Source organism: Lynx rufus, unplaced genomic scaffold (assembly GCF_022079265.1).
Source record: "Lynx rufus isolate CCGP_SWC_20201006 ecotype Redwood Valley unplaced genomic scaffold, mLynRuf1.p SCAF_15, whole genome shotgun sequence".
In the NCBI taxonomy this organism is placed as follows: Eukaryota; Metazoa; Chordata; class Mammalia; order Carnivora; family Felidae; genus Lynx; species Lynx rufus.
Genome location: NW_025814829.1, coordinates 21,205,758 through 21,220,560, shown reverse-complemented (window position 1 = coordinate 21,220,560; position 14,803 = coordinate 21,205,758). Strand labels below are relative to the sequence as shown.

The window sequence follows — 14,803 nt, the reverse complement described above, 5'->3', positions numbered from 1 at the left end:
GGTCATCCTTCCCTCCCTCTGTGGGCCTGTAAAAAGAGGGGCAGATAGTCCTTAACATCCTTTCTGCCACCGTAGAGCCGTGGCTCTCAACCCATGAGCCAGCATCCCCTTTGTAATGTCCCCTCTATCCTGAAATGAAGTTCATAGATGATATGAGCAATCTACACACATCAGTTTTAAAAACACAAAACTATATAAAGAAGGGAAAAGTCATAATAAAGCACGATGTCTCTCAATATATTAATGTTCAGGCAAGATTTAATGAAGCCATAAGTGAAACAGGCAGATTGCTTGCACCTACTTATAATAAATACACTTAAATTTAAGAGAAATAGACCAGAGAGTCATTATATACAAAACAAAATAAAAACAAAACACCCTCCCCACCCACAAGAAAAAGAGTAGTAGGAAATGAACAAAAGAATAAAACCCGTTAGGTAAATTACAACAAACGGAGTGTACTTACATATAAAAAGAGAAAGAGGGAAATAGCCTTAATTGAAAGAGGGATAACATAGCAAGGCAGAGTGGAGACAATGAGGAGGCGCGATGTGAATGCAAATGAACTGGGTCTTCTGTGTGTATTGTTAAAATAGCTCCCGGTGCTCTGGCGGGAAAGGAGTAAGCGCGGGCATGTCACAGACACACAGAGCTCTGTCTTGAAATGCTGTCGCAGGTTGCGGGAGAATTGTCTAGAATTTGGGCCTTGGAGGTCATGTGTTTCCAACAGGCAATGGGGAATGGAGGCTAGATTGGAAAGGGACTTGGGGATACAAGTGCCTGAGGACAATTGCATGTGGGCCCCCGGGACAGGGGCGGGGAAAGCTAGAGAAAAAACAGACAGCATCCCCAAACATTACCACACGGAATCTGTACAACTTAGGTGTCCATGCTGAGGCTGCAAAAACTTAAAAAATCTAAAGAATGACAATCCTATGAAATAATCTCTAAAAACATTTATTAAGGCGATCTAATGAGATCTGCATTTCAGGTATCTTTGCTGTAATGGTCGGTTCTCTCAGATCTCCTCCGTTAGATGTTTGCAGTCGGTCTGTGCTTGCTCAGTAAGACCCTACTTGGAACCATCTTCAACCACGGAAACAGTACTTGAATGTTCCACTGCATTGTGGGGACAATGTATGCGGTAGTTTAACTCAATTTTTAAACCATGTCTTTATTCCATTTACGTTTCTTCTCCATTAAGACCATCTCGTAACTTACCGAGTTATTCATGAAACTGATTTAAAAAAAACTTAGAAGCTTATACTTCGTACTATTATGAATTGCCGTATGACCAACTTATATTAGAAGTGGGTTTAGGTCGGTTGTACGTTTTAAAGTCCTGCAGGATAGAAGACAGTTACTGTTTTTGGAGATCTGCCCGGTGCCTTGCAGCCACTACAAGCTCCCCGCAAATTTCCAAAATTTCCACTAGGGGGCGCGATCACCCCCATTGAAACCACTGGTAGGTTAAGAGCTTCCGCTCTGAAGTCAGAGTGGGCCTGGGCTTCCTCCTAGCCTCGTGAGACCTTGGACACTTGATTTACCCTTTCTGTGCCTCAGCGTCTTGGGTGAGAGTTGTACCTGTCCCCTAGAGTTAGAACGCGGACTGGTGAGTAAGTGCGTGGGGAGTGCACGGAACCGGAACCGGGTACCGGTTCACAGAAAACACTTGAGCCATTGTTCTTACTCTTCCAGTATAGTTATGATCATTGCTCTTGTTATTAATATTACTAGTGTTGGTATACTATTAAATGCTGTTATTGAAAGACTTCTCTCAAATGTGGTGCTTAACTGCTCGCACAGGTGTATAAAATAGCAGTTAGGAATATTCTCCACCCCACCCCCCCCTTCCCGCCACCATGGAGCTCGCCTGTGAGCTTGGAAGAACGGGACCGTCCTCAAACTGGGCCCTCCCGGCCTGGTTCCCTGATGGCAGCGCTGGGTACAGGTGTCGGGCCTGGACGGGCTGGTCCACAGCCCACACTCCCAAAGAGGAGCCCCTTCTTTAAAAAAGAATTTTTTTTTAACGTGTATTCATTGTTGAGAGAGAGAGGCAGAGTGTGAGCGGGGGAGGGGCAGAGAGAGAGGGAGACACAGAATGGAAAGCAGGTTCCAGGCTCTGAGCCGTCAGCACAGAGCCCGACGTGGAGCTTGAATTCACAGACCGCAAAATCAAGACCCGAGCTGAAGTCCGACGTTTAACCGACTGAGCCACCCAGGTGCCCCTTCTTAGGAGCACCCCCCCACCCTGCCAGGGAGGAGGTTGTGGGCCCTGGAAGGCTGGAGCTGGAGGAATAGAGGTGGGGAGGGGAGGGACATCTCAAAGGGCTGGACAGCAGGGGCCCTGGTGATGTCTTTGTCGAAGGCAGTGGAGGTAGCAAAGTGGGGAACGTGGGAGAACGTCTTTGGGAGACGTTCTCTTTCTTCCCCAGGGGCCTACACCACGTCACCACTGCCTCCTCACATTTGTAGATGAATTTGAGTTTTCAGAGTTTTCATTCGTGTTCCCATTTGACTTTCCCTGGAGCTCCGTAAAATGGTGGTTGATATCCCCATTTCATGGACCAGGAAACTGAGACTCAGGAACTTTGGTGACTTGTCCAAACTTCGGCAGGGCCAGGAGCAGGGCCAGGAGCAGGGCCAGGAGGCAGCGGAGGCTCAGGGGTGAGGGGGCTGTGGAGTGGGCCTCGTTCCCTGGCCACAGAGGCAGGATCCGAAGACTGGTTGCCTGCCTGAGCCCATCGTGACTCTCTCCAAGAATAATACATGACCACGACGTTCCAGAGCAGCACTCTTTGGAGGGCATTCTGCTAGGTGCGTTTTCACTTACATTTCCTGACTACCACCCCCGTTTCCAACCTCAGCCTGGCTTGATTAGAAGGCTGATCTGGGCCGGGAGTTGGAGCAGGCAGAGATCCATGGGCATCGTTCTGTTCTTTTCTTTTCTTTTCTTTTCTTTTTTCCCCCCATGGGCATCGTTCTTGGACAGGAACCAGCCCATTTGTGGAGACAGCAACCACCCAGCCATGTCTTGTGCTCTCCTGTCCCACCACCTCCTCTCCAAGCCTCCGGCTCTGGCCCCGAGGGAACTGCAGACAGACACAGGCCCTGGAGAGCCGCAAGTTCTCCAGGGCACCTCCTCCAGCTCCAGTGGCTTTTCTCTTGAGTCTGCTTCGATCCCAGTTCTCCCGGATTCACAAAGGACCACAGGGCGTCTAGCTCTCCTGGGGATGTGACAAAACCCCCAAATATACTCCTGTTATTTGTTAAACACACACATGCTCTCTGCTAGCTCTTTAGGAAGGAGAACAGGTGTCCAGAGTTTGAAATCAGCCCTTAGAACCAGACTAAAGCAAAATCAGGAATTGAAAGAGGCCTGCCTTCCCCTTTCTTCTTTCTCAAAGTTCTTCTCTACCTTGAACCATTAATGCCTCCACCTCTCCCGAGACATCCTGCAGGGGCCCAGCTGAGGCCTGCCGCTATCCTGGGCTCACTCTCTCTTTCTACTCTCCACCGCATAGAATTCACAGGGCTTCTTGACTATTACTCAAGATTTCAAATTGAGAAGCTCTGATAAAGTCCTTCACGCTGAGGATCCATAGCTGATAATCACGGAGTACCTGGCAAAGGTCATAAACCCAAAGCACTGAGGCTGGAGGAGTATAATTTGGGGTGGCTTTTCTGATACCCCTCCCCAAATCATCTACCTTGTTGTCCCCTCAAGCAGAAGTACAGGGCACTGTGTAGTAATTGAGAACACCTAAGAATTTTCTTCTCCTGTAGTTCTACTGTCAGTCTCGGAGACGAGTCAAGGGAAGTCTCCAGGATCTGAACACTGATCTAATTAATGCTCGTTACCCAGGACCTTGCTTGGGACACGTCTTGATTCGGGGCTACCCAGACAGAAGAGATGACCGCGGTGGCAGCATACCACGGACCCAGCTTTGCTTTTAGCCACAGGGAAGGCTCCACCCCAGACCCTCTCCCCTTTTCTGCCAAGCTTGTAAGCTGCCAGGAACCGCGAGGCCAGCCACAGGCAGGCACAGAGTGAGAGACACACGGCACGTGTACAAACCATTCATTTTATTTCCTGTATTGGGTTTATACAAACTTGCAAGATACAAATGCAGAGCTCACTGGGATTCTTCAGTACCTAGATCTAGAAAGAATGCTGCGGGGCGGGGGAAGCGAACGTTCACTCTCAGTCGGGAGGCCCCTCCCCGGGGAGGGGCTTGTTGGCTAGAAAGATGCTAAAGCAGCTGCTACAGATGTTTGGTCCCCAACAGAGATGCCCTCTGTTTATCTAACTTTAACTTTTCTTCTAAGGTCACTTTTATACTAAATAAAGACACTGAGATCATACATTTCCTTGTATGGTTTATTGTCTAATGCTAGCAAATCAAATTGGCCCCAGTATGTGCATAAATAGATATATGTATATATACGTATATTTCATATTTTCCTTAGTTTTAAGAGCTGCCAGGTGGGGGGTGCCTACAGGGGAAAGGAATTGATTCCGTCTTGCTATTCTCAGCCCTGCCCCAAGACCATGCCTCTCCCCAAGGCAGGAGAGCAAGTATGCACAGCTTGCGACCTCAGAAAAATCTTTAAAGTGACAGTAGCGGTATTTGATTACAGCCTCTTGGTTATTGATCAGGAAGGTAATGTGCTAATTGGGAAGGCCCTAGAATAGTAACCAGGGCTGTCTCCCGGTGGGTCACTTAGCCCTGGGCCTCCGTCTGGGCCCCGTTCATTCATAACAAGATGCTCCAGGCTGGGAATAGGGTGTCAGTAAATGTCAGAGTTGGGAGGTCAGGCTTCAAATGCTGGCCAGGAGCTCTGTGACAGTCCCAAACCTTTGATTCCGGATCTGGACAAAAGACTTCCATTCTGCCCGAAACCTTGCAAGGCAAGAGCCCCTTGCCTACTTTGTGGGCGGATAAGAGCGTGGAAAGCCGAGCCGGCGGAGTTCAGCGCCCCAGCGGCAGCCCTCCAGATGAAAGTCCCGGGGGGCTTCCTGGGCAAGGCTGTGAGATGTTGCCTTGTCCGTGGGACTCGCTTCAGCCCAGAAGCTGACTTCGCAGTCTGGATGCCAGACCGAGGTACTGTCCCCTTATCAACAGCCCCCAGAGGAAAGGTCACACAGGGAGACAGAGGTCGTCGATGTGACCCAGACCGGAAAGGGATCAAGGAGTGTGAGAAGTCCGAGGAACTTGAATGTGTCTGTGCTGAAGGACCTGTGATCCCAGACTGTTTTCCTTTGGCCTTTGCACTGCATCCTGGCTCCAGCAGGGAACAGAATTCTTGGTGCTGTTTAGCATAGGCTGCCATTAAACTGTCTGCCCTTTCCAGCAGACCGATGAAGGGAGGAGGTCCAGGAGCACATCGGGGGAGTGTGTGTGCCCGCACGGGTGTGCTTTTGTGCACACAACTGTAAACATTTCCTTTGAGAGGATTCACATCCCGTAACCTTAGACGGTCATCAAGAGTTGACAGTTGTAATCAAATCCTTAGACCAGGACTTCCAAGAGCCTGGATGCCCTGGTAAGATGCTCTCTGGGTGAGCTCTGGGGACTGGTCCTTTGCAGACTGGAGAATAGGAGGAGGAAGCTGCCGGGGGGGGGGGGGGGGGCGGTGGGGGTGGGGGGATAGGGAAGGACACAGGGTCGGGCCTAGAGGCAGCCGCCCCAGTCTCCTCCTACCATTGGCCAATTCCATTCAGACATTGCACATTTTGAAAATAGATTTGCTTTTATAATAAAAGCGTAAAATAGATCTGTCTTAAAATAAGTCTGTCCTCTCCCCTTCTTTGGATCAAAAGGCATGGGGTGTGGCCACAACGTGCTAGGTAGGAATGGTGTGGAAAGTGAAGGGGAGAAAATGGGCCTGGGCAGGAGTTCTGGGAAAGGACCAGACATCCAAACAAATATATATATTATGTATATATCTATAATATGTATAATCTTCATAAAACATATATTAAGGCATGTAAAGCAACATAAAGAGCCAGCTTTATGAAACAGGAGGTGAGAGCGAGGTGGCAGGCGTTAATCCTTGGTATTTTACATGTAGTTCTAAAAATACCACTTTAAAAAAGGAGAGACGGACAAAGAAAGGAGAAGGCATGGAAGGCCCCCAAAGAGCCGTTTCTTGTGGGTGGAGAAAGGTGCTGGAAAGAGGGAGAGGGCCAATCCCGCCCGCCAGTGTGTAGGGGAGGGAAAAAAAAAACAGGTTTGGGGTGCTCGAGCTGTGCTAAAGATGGGAAATGTAGCCAAAGGTCACGGTCAACACCTCTGCTAAAAGTGAAGTGAAATTCCCCAGCCTGCAATCCCGCAGAAGCACGAGAATATCCTAAGCACCTAGAACAGTGCCTGGTACATAAAAGGTGCTTGATAAATATTTGTTGAATCAACTGCCATTTTTACTTGCATATGAACCAGTAACTGTCCCAGCCGTGAAGGGGTGGAGAAGACTTGGCGGCAGATAAAGTAGTCGTTCTTGGGAAGTCTCCGGGCATCAGCTCTGGCAGAGAGAAGGCCCAGGGGCCGAGGTTTTTCCAGCTTCACTCTCTCCCCTCCCTCCTCTCTGGCTACAGTCCTCGAAGACGAGCCGCAGAGGAGGAAGAATGAGCTTTGCTTCTGTGTCTCCTCCACTGGCCTCCCTGGGTAGGTGGATTGTGAGACAGCCAGGCCGGAAGGGAGTCCTTCCATACAGCCTCATCCGGACGCCTGGAATGCGGGGTGGGGTCCTAGAATCTGGCCTCCCAGATTAAGGCTGTGCTACCTCTCCAGGGCACTCGCTCAGCTGGCCCACAGCCCATTCCAAGGGGAAGGGGGACAAGGAAATGTCCCGAACAAGGTTAGGAAAGGCCCCAAGGCTGACTACACCCTACAGAAGACAGGTCCTTCTCTCGGACCCTGAGCCTAGTAGGGGGAGGCAGACGCTAGGCCCAGACCTAAGAAAGAGCCATCTTCCAACCTGCTCGCCCACACCAGCATCCCCACACCTTCGTCCCCACGGCCTCAGGCCCCCACGTGCTTGCTGGTGGGTCCTCCGGGAGCCAGTGTGCGGGCAGCCCGCGGATCTGGGGGACCCGGTGGAGGAGCGGAGCTGACAGTCTGGCACTGTACTTGGCACGAAGCTAAGGCTCCATCCTGGGGAAACCAATCCCATACCCCCTCTTTGCATCTCTGCCTTGTCCTTTTTCTTGCAAACGATTCCTGCTGCTTCCTTGTCCTCCCTCCCACTCGCCTCCAACTCTCCCTTTCTCTCTTCTACCCCTTCTCAACCTGCCCTCAGACGCTGCACAGACCTGCGTGCTGCTCTCTACCCACAGCCAGCACTGTCCCCTCCGGGAGCCGAGGAGCCTCTCCCCACGTCTTGTCATCTTGTCTTTGGCTCAAGCAGGGTGGTCAGTCTCCACTGGACCCCAAAGGAGCACCCATAAGCAGAGATGTGTCAAAGCCCTGGGTACAGCCGGGGCAGTAGGGTGGGGCTGATGGGGGAAGGACATGATGGCAGGTGCCGTCCTCGGTGTCAAGAGGGCCCAGAAGAGGCAGAGTGTCCATCTTCCCCTAGTCCTAACCTAAGACGGCCCAGGGCGTCTCTCCCACCAGGGCATCCTCTTCATCAGGAAATGTTCCAGTAAGGCCATCACCAGCCCGGGCAGGGCCAGGCCTAGCTCCCTGTGACTTGGGCACCAGACAGGAGGTGCTCCCTGCCCGCCCTCTCAGGCCCTGGCCGAGGACCACCATCTGAGTAGCGAGGGGCTTCGGGGCCGGGCGTGGCGGGCGTGTGGACACTGAGGCATCCTCTCGGCGGCAACCCTGGCCCCCAGCCTGGCTCCCTGCAGCATTCCCACGGGAGCGCAGGCGCGGGGGGCCGGGGTGGGGGACCAGGACCTCGGGGGGCAGAGGCGGCCTTCAGAACGTGGCTCTGTGCAGCTTCACGGCGTTGGCCTCGGCCAGGGCTTGCACTAGAGAAAAGAGAAACGGGTCAGAGAGGTGCTACCCAGACGAGAACCGACTCCAGCCAAGCTTCCCCGGGAGACAGAGGTCTCTTCCTGTAGAACCCTGCGGAAACCCGCCCCACGCCCCCAACCCTGAGAGGGGGACAGATGAATGGAAGTCCGTGTTCTTTTCCACCTGCCTGATACTGAGCGGCTGTGTGCGAGGGGAGGGGAAGATGCACCACAGCCTTTGCTACCGTTTCCAGTGTGATTTTAATTTACAGGAAGATCTGGGGGTGACCTGGGGGCTTCCGAGGCAGGACCGCTGTGCATCTCAACAGGTAGAAGGCTTGTTGGCCGACAGAGGGACAGCGGGGGCCTCAGCTCTGTCCCTGTCTGCTTCTGGAGAAGCAAAGCCCGCGGGCACTGCGGTACCAAGCAGCGGCCCTGCCAGCCGGCGCCAGCCCAGCACTGCACGCGACGCCGGAGGGCTCAAGCAGGTGGAGGGAGGGGAGGGAGCGGCGGGGGTGGGGGGGGGGCACTGGGGGTGCGGGAGAAGCGATGTTGGGATGAGGGGTGTGGATGGTTCACGGGGGTGGGGGGCGGGGGACCCACTCCCCGCGGTGGATGAAATACAGAAGAAAAGTTCTTACGTCAGAGCTCAGACCCGCATGGTATGGCTGCTGTCGGTGCCCCGTGGGGATTCAGACGATAGGGGGTTGGCTGGTGGAGTCGGGGAAGCAGGGGAGGTGGGAGGGCTTGGGGTGGCACATTGCACTGGAAACAGAAATGAACAGGGAGGTGAATAGGGGTGGGTGGGGGTGGGAGGGGTGGGTGGGTGGAGGTGGGTGGGGGAGGGGCGGGGAGGCGGGGCACCCAGAGCAAGCGAGGCCCTTCCCCAGGCGGCGAGCCAGGCAGGAGGCAAGCAGAGAGGGGAGCTGAAGCGGAGCTGGCCTCGTTCCCTGGCGCCCCGGAGGAGCACGGGGTCCCTGGAGAAGACGGGGCGGTTGCGGGCTCTGCTGAGAACCAGTGTGACCGCGGCCGAGGCCGGCCTCTCTGGGCGGAGGCTCCACTCCCATCCGCGCAACGGGGAGATGGCGCGGAGGGGACCAGCGACGGCGCCTTATACACGGTGGTGTCGTCGCTAACGATGATGATGAATAGTGCAGTAAAATCACACTAGCCCAGATCGTCAGGCCCCCATCTGACGACTGGATCCAAGTTGTCACCGGGGTGGGGGAATCCCCTCCATTTAAACGGAGGCTTCCGGCAGGGTTGAAGTGAGCTCCGTGAACTCAGACCAGCTCAAGGTCTTGGAAACACGGCCCCGCTATCACCGGGGAACCCCCTTCTCCTCAATCCAGGAAGGGCAAACTTTACCCCCAAGCCAAACAAATCATTACAAACCTTAAAGTGGTGACATTTGAATTAATGGATTTTACTCTAATTATCATTATGATGCCATGCTGAGACAGGCCAAGTGGAAGGGCAATGGGAAGGGGGGTCGTATTATGAGGGACCAGCTCTGTGCGGGCTCCAGGCCCCTGGGCACCCCTGTGCGGCTGTGAGGCAAGGAGACTGGCAGACAGGACGTCCTCACTTGGCTTCAGAGGAGAACCAGACCTCACCCAGGGTCACACTGTTTCCTTCAAGAGAAGGATCCTGGCATCGAACTTCCTAGTCCCTTGCTCTCCACCCTGCCCTGGACCTCATCACCTTCCCTGCCCTCCGCGCAAGAGAGGGGGCGGGGCAGCTTCCACTGCATATATACGTACACCCACAGTTGTATATAAGACCTGGAACTTTCTCGTGAGCGGGAAGCTGTGTCTGCCCACACACAATACGTAGTTTGTGCACAGGATCTGATAATACCTCCACACGTGCTGCAAACATCTCAGATATGTGTGCGCGTGCACTTCCAAATCTGTTCTCTTCCACGTGACCCAACACACGTGTAACTCCACATACAAACACACTCACAAACGCTTTCGAAACACACAGTTGTGCGTCTGTCTGTATCGTGGACCCAATGGTTAGTTATGTGGCAGCTTCGACTTCTAAAATAGTCAAAAAGATGGAAAAAAAAAAAAAAAAAGCCAGACAAGGGCTATTTCAGGAAAGCCAAATTGATGTTCCAACGTGCATGCAGTGAGGCTCTCACACTTATTCATAGATGAGCTCCTTGGAATCCAGTTACTTTCATTTCTATACAATTCTTTTTTTTTTTTAATGTTTAAAAATGTTTTACTTATTGTTGAGACAGAGAGAGACAGAGCATGAGCAGGGGAGGGGCAGAGAGAGAGGGAGACACAGAATCCGAAGCAGGCTTCGGGCTCTGAGCTGTCAGCACAGAGCCCGACGTGGGGCTCGAAGCCACGAACCGCGAGATCATGACCTGAGCTGAAGTCGGACACTCAACCGACTGAGCCACCCAGGTGCCCCAATTTCTATACCATTCTAATAGGTGTTGACCTGCTGGGTTACTACCCCATGGGAGATCAGAAGCAGGGAAATTAGGGGAGAGAAAGGAATCAAGAGACCTACTGACAAGCTAGAAGAAGACACGACTGAGGAGGAAAAAGTCTTTTGCAAAATTAGATATAAAACCTTTAAAAGTGTAACAGTTTGGGAACATTTAGCATAGCTACAGTCTGTACCAACTATAGCCTCTAAGGGCATTCCCTTCAACAGATCCACAAAATAAGGATATTTACAATGATACTAAATTAGCAAGAGCAAGCAAAATGAGTTACGTTAAATATAACTTCCTTACGAAGGCAGAAAAGTACAAAATACATATCAGGAATGTATGCGCTGCAATAGTTAAAATTCACATATGTAGCAGCTATGGATTGGACAGATGTGATATTGTTACTGTGTGTCCACAAGTACTACCCCATCTGCATGCATAAATAATTGGTCACGGGGTGCCTGGGAGGCTCGGTCGGTTGAGCGTCCGACTCTTGATTTCGGCTCAGGTCACGATCTCATGGGGATCAAGCCCCATGCTGGGCTCCGAGCTGACATCGCAGAGTGTGCTTGGGATTCCCTCTCTCCCTCTCTCTCTGCCCCTCCCTGCTCACACGCTCTCTCTTTCACAAACAAATAAATGTCACACGTGCTCTCTCCCACCCTGCACACAAAGATACATCAGTATTGCCACGTGTACATATATACGACATACACACAAGTGCGTTTTATCATTCCCGACACTGCAAAAAAAAGCGCCAATCGCACACAAACACGAATGTTCGTAAACACCATCTCCATCCTTATATTGTACGCTCACCTATGCATATGTAACTCCGACGGTGTACCGAATGCCACCTGTACTAATAATGGTCTCCACACCATATCCGTAGACATCTTGCACACGTATACACTCACGCCTCACACCCGAATACACACAGATATGTGCGCCTCTGCAAACACCACCCGAATACAGACACCGCACGGGACATCATGCCACACACACAAATTAAAAATTGTCACGTCTTCCCGTATACACCATTCTTGAGTCTGCACACACTGGGCACACCGACAAGCGCTCCAGCGCTCGTTACTGACCACACGCCCACGCTCAGGCACCACGCCTCCAACCTGTGCACGCCGCCCTGCTATTATGGCCCCGGGCCCAGCACTCAGGTCCTGGGCTTGGACCTATGCCCGCACGGCATGTGCCCAGGGACAGTCCTCGCTGTCCCTGGCAGAGCAGCAGCTCTGGGAATCTGGGCCACGAGCCAAGGGGCAGGGGGGACAGTGGGCTCAGTCTGAGGTCTGGCCCCGCTGTGCCATTTTTTAAATAGTTGGGGTTTTGGCAAAAGCGAAGTGATAGTTTGCTTTCAGCGCGTAGACCCTGAAATGTAAGCCGGTGTCTATCAAGAGGGAAATCTGATAGGCTGGGGTGGGTTCTGTTTTCATGGAACCTTTGGCTGGGAGACTACAGCCGAGAGAGCCAGGGGCTACGGCGAAGGCAGAGGGAAGTTTTAAAAACAGTGTTGTATGCTCTAACCCTTGAAACAGGAAGTTGCCTTCTGCCCAGAGCATGGAGAATTTGATCTTTGGAAGATTCAAGTTCACTTTACGGCTAAACTACAGAGAGGTTAGCTAGAGGCCTCCGTGCAGCCAAACTGGTTTTGCCGCCCTTGGCTTCAGGATGGGGCTGTCTGAAGCCCGTCCCTTTCGTCCCTTTCTCGTCCCTTTCTCGTGTCCTCCACTCCAGCCCAACTGACAGCTTCTTTCTGAAATACCGCTCCCCCCCCCCACCCCGGGTGGGGGGGGGGTCTTCCTCGGCCACCCATCTAATGTCCCCTAGACTCTAACTGCCAGTAGGTTCTTCCTCAAGGTGTACTCAAATCCCCCTTGTGGTAGCCGAAAACCCTCTGGTTTCTAAAAATATCCATATTTAAAATAGTTGGAAAAACCACAAACAGACCCTACTTCTCCTTCAGCTATTGCTATTTCAATGAGCCACGACCACCATCACCAACGCCACCACGACTACACCTGGCTAGCATTTATTGAGCACCGACGAAGGGCCAGGCACCGCGCTAGGTGCTGAGCATTTATTGTTGACATTCCTTGCACCACCAGACAGGTATTTTGATTTGGATTTTACAGAGGAGGAGATGGAGCCTCAGAAAGCCAGAATTCAAACCCCTCTTAATCACCAGCACGAAACGCCATGCCTTCCACCTGGCTCCTGGCCACAGGCCTGACCTCGCCCAGGGTACCGTCCCTGTGGCCAGGACCCCTGTCTCTGCCTCTTCCTCTTCCTCGACCAAAGCCCTCGTAACCCTGGCATCCTTCCTGGGCCTCCCTCTGGACTGGCCCTCAAAGTTCTTCGTCTCTGTCCTCACCACCTTTTGTCTTGAGGAGGAGGACGCGCTCCGTCCCCCCCAGGCTTCACGACATAATCGCTGTCTTGGAGCCTCGTCCGTTCTTCCTGATTCCATTCTCACCTTCTCTGGGGCCATATCTCAGGCTGGCTCCGGCCTCACCGTGTCTACCTGGAACCCTCTCGCTTCTGGGTCAGTGTGAAGTCCACTCGTCATGCTCATCTTTAATGAGCAGAAAAGTGGGTTCGGGTCAGGAGCCAGGCTGGTGACTGTATCACTCTCAACTCTGCGGCCACCTAGAGCGTCTCCACTTTCCCATGTGCACGCAGCAGGAAAGGGCCATGAAAGGAGGCCCTGATGCCTGGCCCTCAATCCATGCCTATCACTCCCAACCAGACTCAGTTATCACCTTTTGGCTGTGCCTTTCCTCGAGCTGTCCAGGGGGTGGGGGGGGGGCTCGCTTGCTTCCTGCGTGGCCTCTGGCCATTCCTCTGCAGAGCTGCTGGGAGGGTCACCATGGCTCTGAGCTCCTGGATGCAACTCTGGCCCCTCTGCACCCCGCGGAGCCTAGCACAGTACCTGGTGCTCAATAAATGCTTATCCTGATCTTGACGGTCTCTCTGTCCCTGGCCCCCTCGCAGCACTGAGCTTCCTCCCCTGCACCTGGTCAGCCGGTCTCCCTGGAGGAGCGAGGCCCGGCCCCTCTCACCAGACAGCATGCGGCCCCTGCGGGAGGCCTCGGTCGCCAGGGCACAGGAGATTTCAATCCGCTTCTCCTGCTCCTGCAGCTGGCTCTCTGAGTCCTGGGGCACGTCCACAAGGTCCCCCTCGCCGACGGGCACCACGTTCTGCATACTGAGGAGGCACAGACACACAGACATGGAGTGGGGGGCGGACAGGACGGTCCCATTGGCTTGGGGCGGGGGCCTGTGGACTGAGGTTGGCAGGGTGGCCGGAGGCCTGTGTATGGGGTGAGTGGGACCCTGGCCGAACACATTTTGGGGCCCCTTCCTACAACGTTTTAAAATGGATCAGAAGGTTCAGGTGAACAGTTAGGGCGGCCTCGACGAGGAAGAGAGGTCACCAGAGGGCAACCCATCAGTTTGTCTTGACGACAGCACGTGCCTGCACCCAGCTGTCTTTTTGACCCCCGACGGCGGCGGCGGCGCGGCCCCTGCCACGGGCCCGGGCCTGGTCCGCTGCCTCGAGCCACGGCCTCCACGCGCTCTCCGCTGGGGAGGCTCAGGGCTCCCACTGGCATGGGGTGGGGTGCTGGATTCGGTGGCGCTAATGTCCCAGGTGCCCTGGGTGCCTGGGTGGGCAGAGGTCGTCGAGGTTCACCCAGGCCTGTTACCTGGACTTGGCAATGAGCGTCTTGATCCTCTCCACCTTCTTCTGCTTCTCCTTCAACTCCTCGGGGCTCAGGGGAGTATCGGGCTCCAGGTCAATGTACCGTTCAGGGATGAGGACTTTGTCCGGCGTGGACAGCTGCGGAGGGACCTGGGTCACCACCCCCATCCCACCCCCTTCCAGGCTTCCTCCCCCTCCGCCCTCCCGGACTTCACTCACCTCCTTATTGATGTCCACGTCATAGTGCTGGGGCTCCAGCTCCATTTTGCGGAGCCGGGCGATCTCCTCCCTCGGCGTCTCGTAGGCCTGCCCACCGGGCTCCTCTGCCCGCAGGGCCGCCTCCAGGTTGGAGATGTCCACCTCGTGGATGCTGCGGTGACGGCGCACCTAGGGGACAGCACCGCCGTGACCACACGGGGCCCCTGTCCTGCTGTCGGCAGCCATTTCCCCTGCTACCCGTGTCTCCAGACAGCGCAAAACAGGCCTGTGTCCTCCCTGCTCGTCACGCCCCATCCGGCCACCGCCCCGCGGCCCCACCGCCCGGCTATCTTCCTTCCGTGCTGCTTGTCCAGAGCGGGGACGCCCTGCAAAGGCCCAGACGCAAAATCTCATCGATAGGTCTCGTCAGTACTTGGTACTTCGCATCTGGCTGTAGCCTGTGTTC

General features: G+C 53.9%; 1 protein-coding gene across 1 annotated transcript in view; it reads right to left on the bottom strand.

Moving 5' to 3' along the window:
* Window positions 1-4,084: 4,084 nt before the first annotated feature.
* The window catches only part of PLEKHA6 (pleckstrin homology domain containing A6), a 57,711-nt gene continuing 46,992 nt past the window's right edge, over window positions 4,085-14,803 (bottom strand). Inside the window, exons 19-23 of the mRNA XM_047076643.1 lie at window positions 14,359-14,526; window positions 14,144-14,277; window positions 13,499-13,644; window positions 8,605-8,728; window positions 4,085-7,978 (exon numbers count right to left, since the gene is read on the bottom strand). Coding sequence (XP_046932599.1) covers window positions 8,613-8,728; window positions 13,499-13,644; window positions 14,144-14,277; window positions 14,359-14,526 — 564 coding nt within the window. The 3' untranslated portion in view covers window positions 4,085-7,978; window positions 8,605-8,612. The remainder of the gene's footprint in view (window positions 7,979-8,604; window positions 8,729-13,498; window positions 13,645-14,143; window positions 14,278-14,358; window positions 14,527-14,803) is intronic.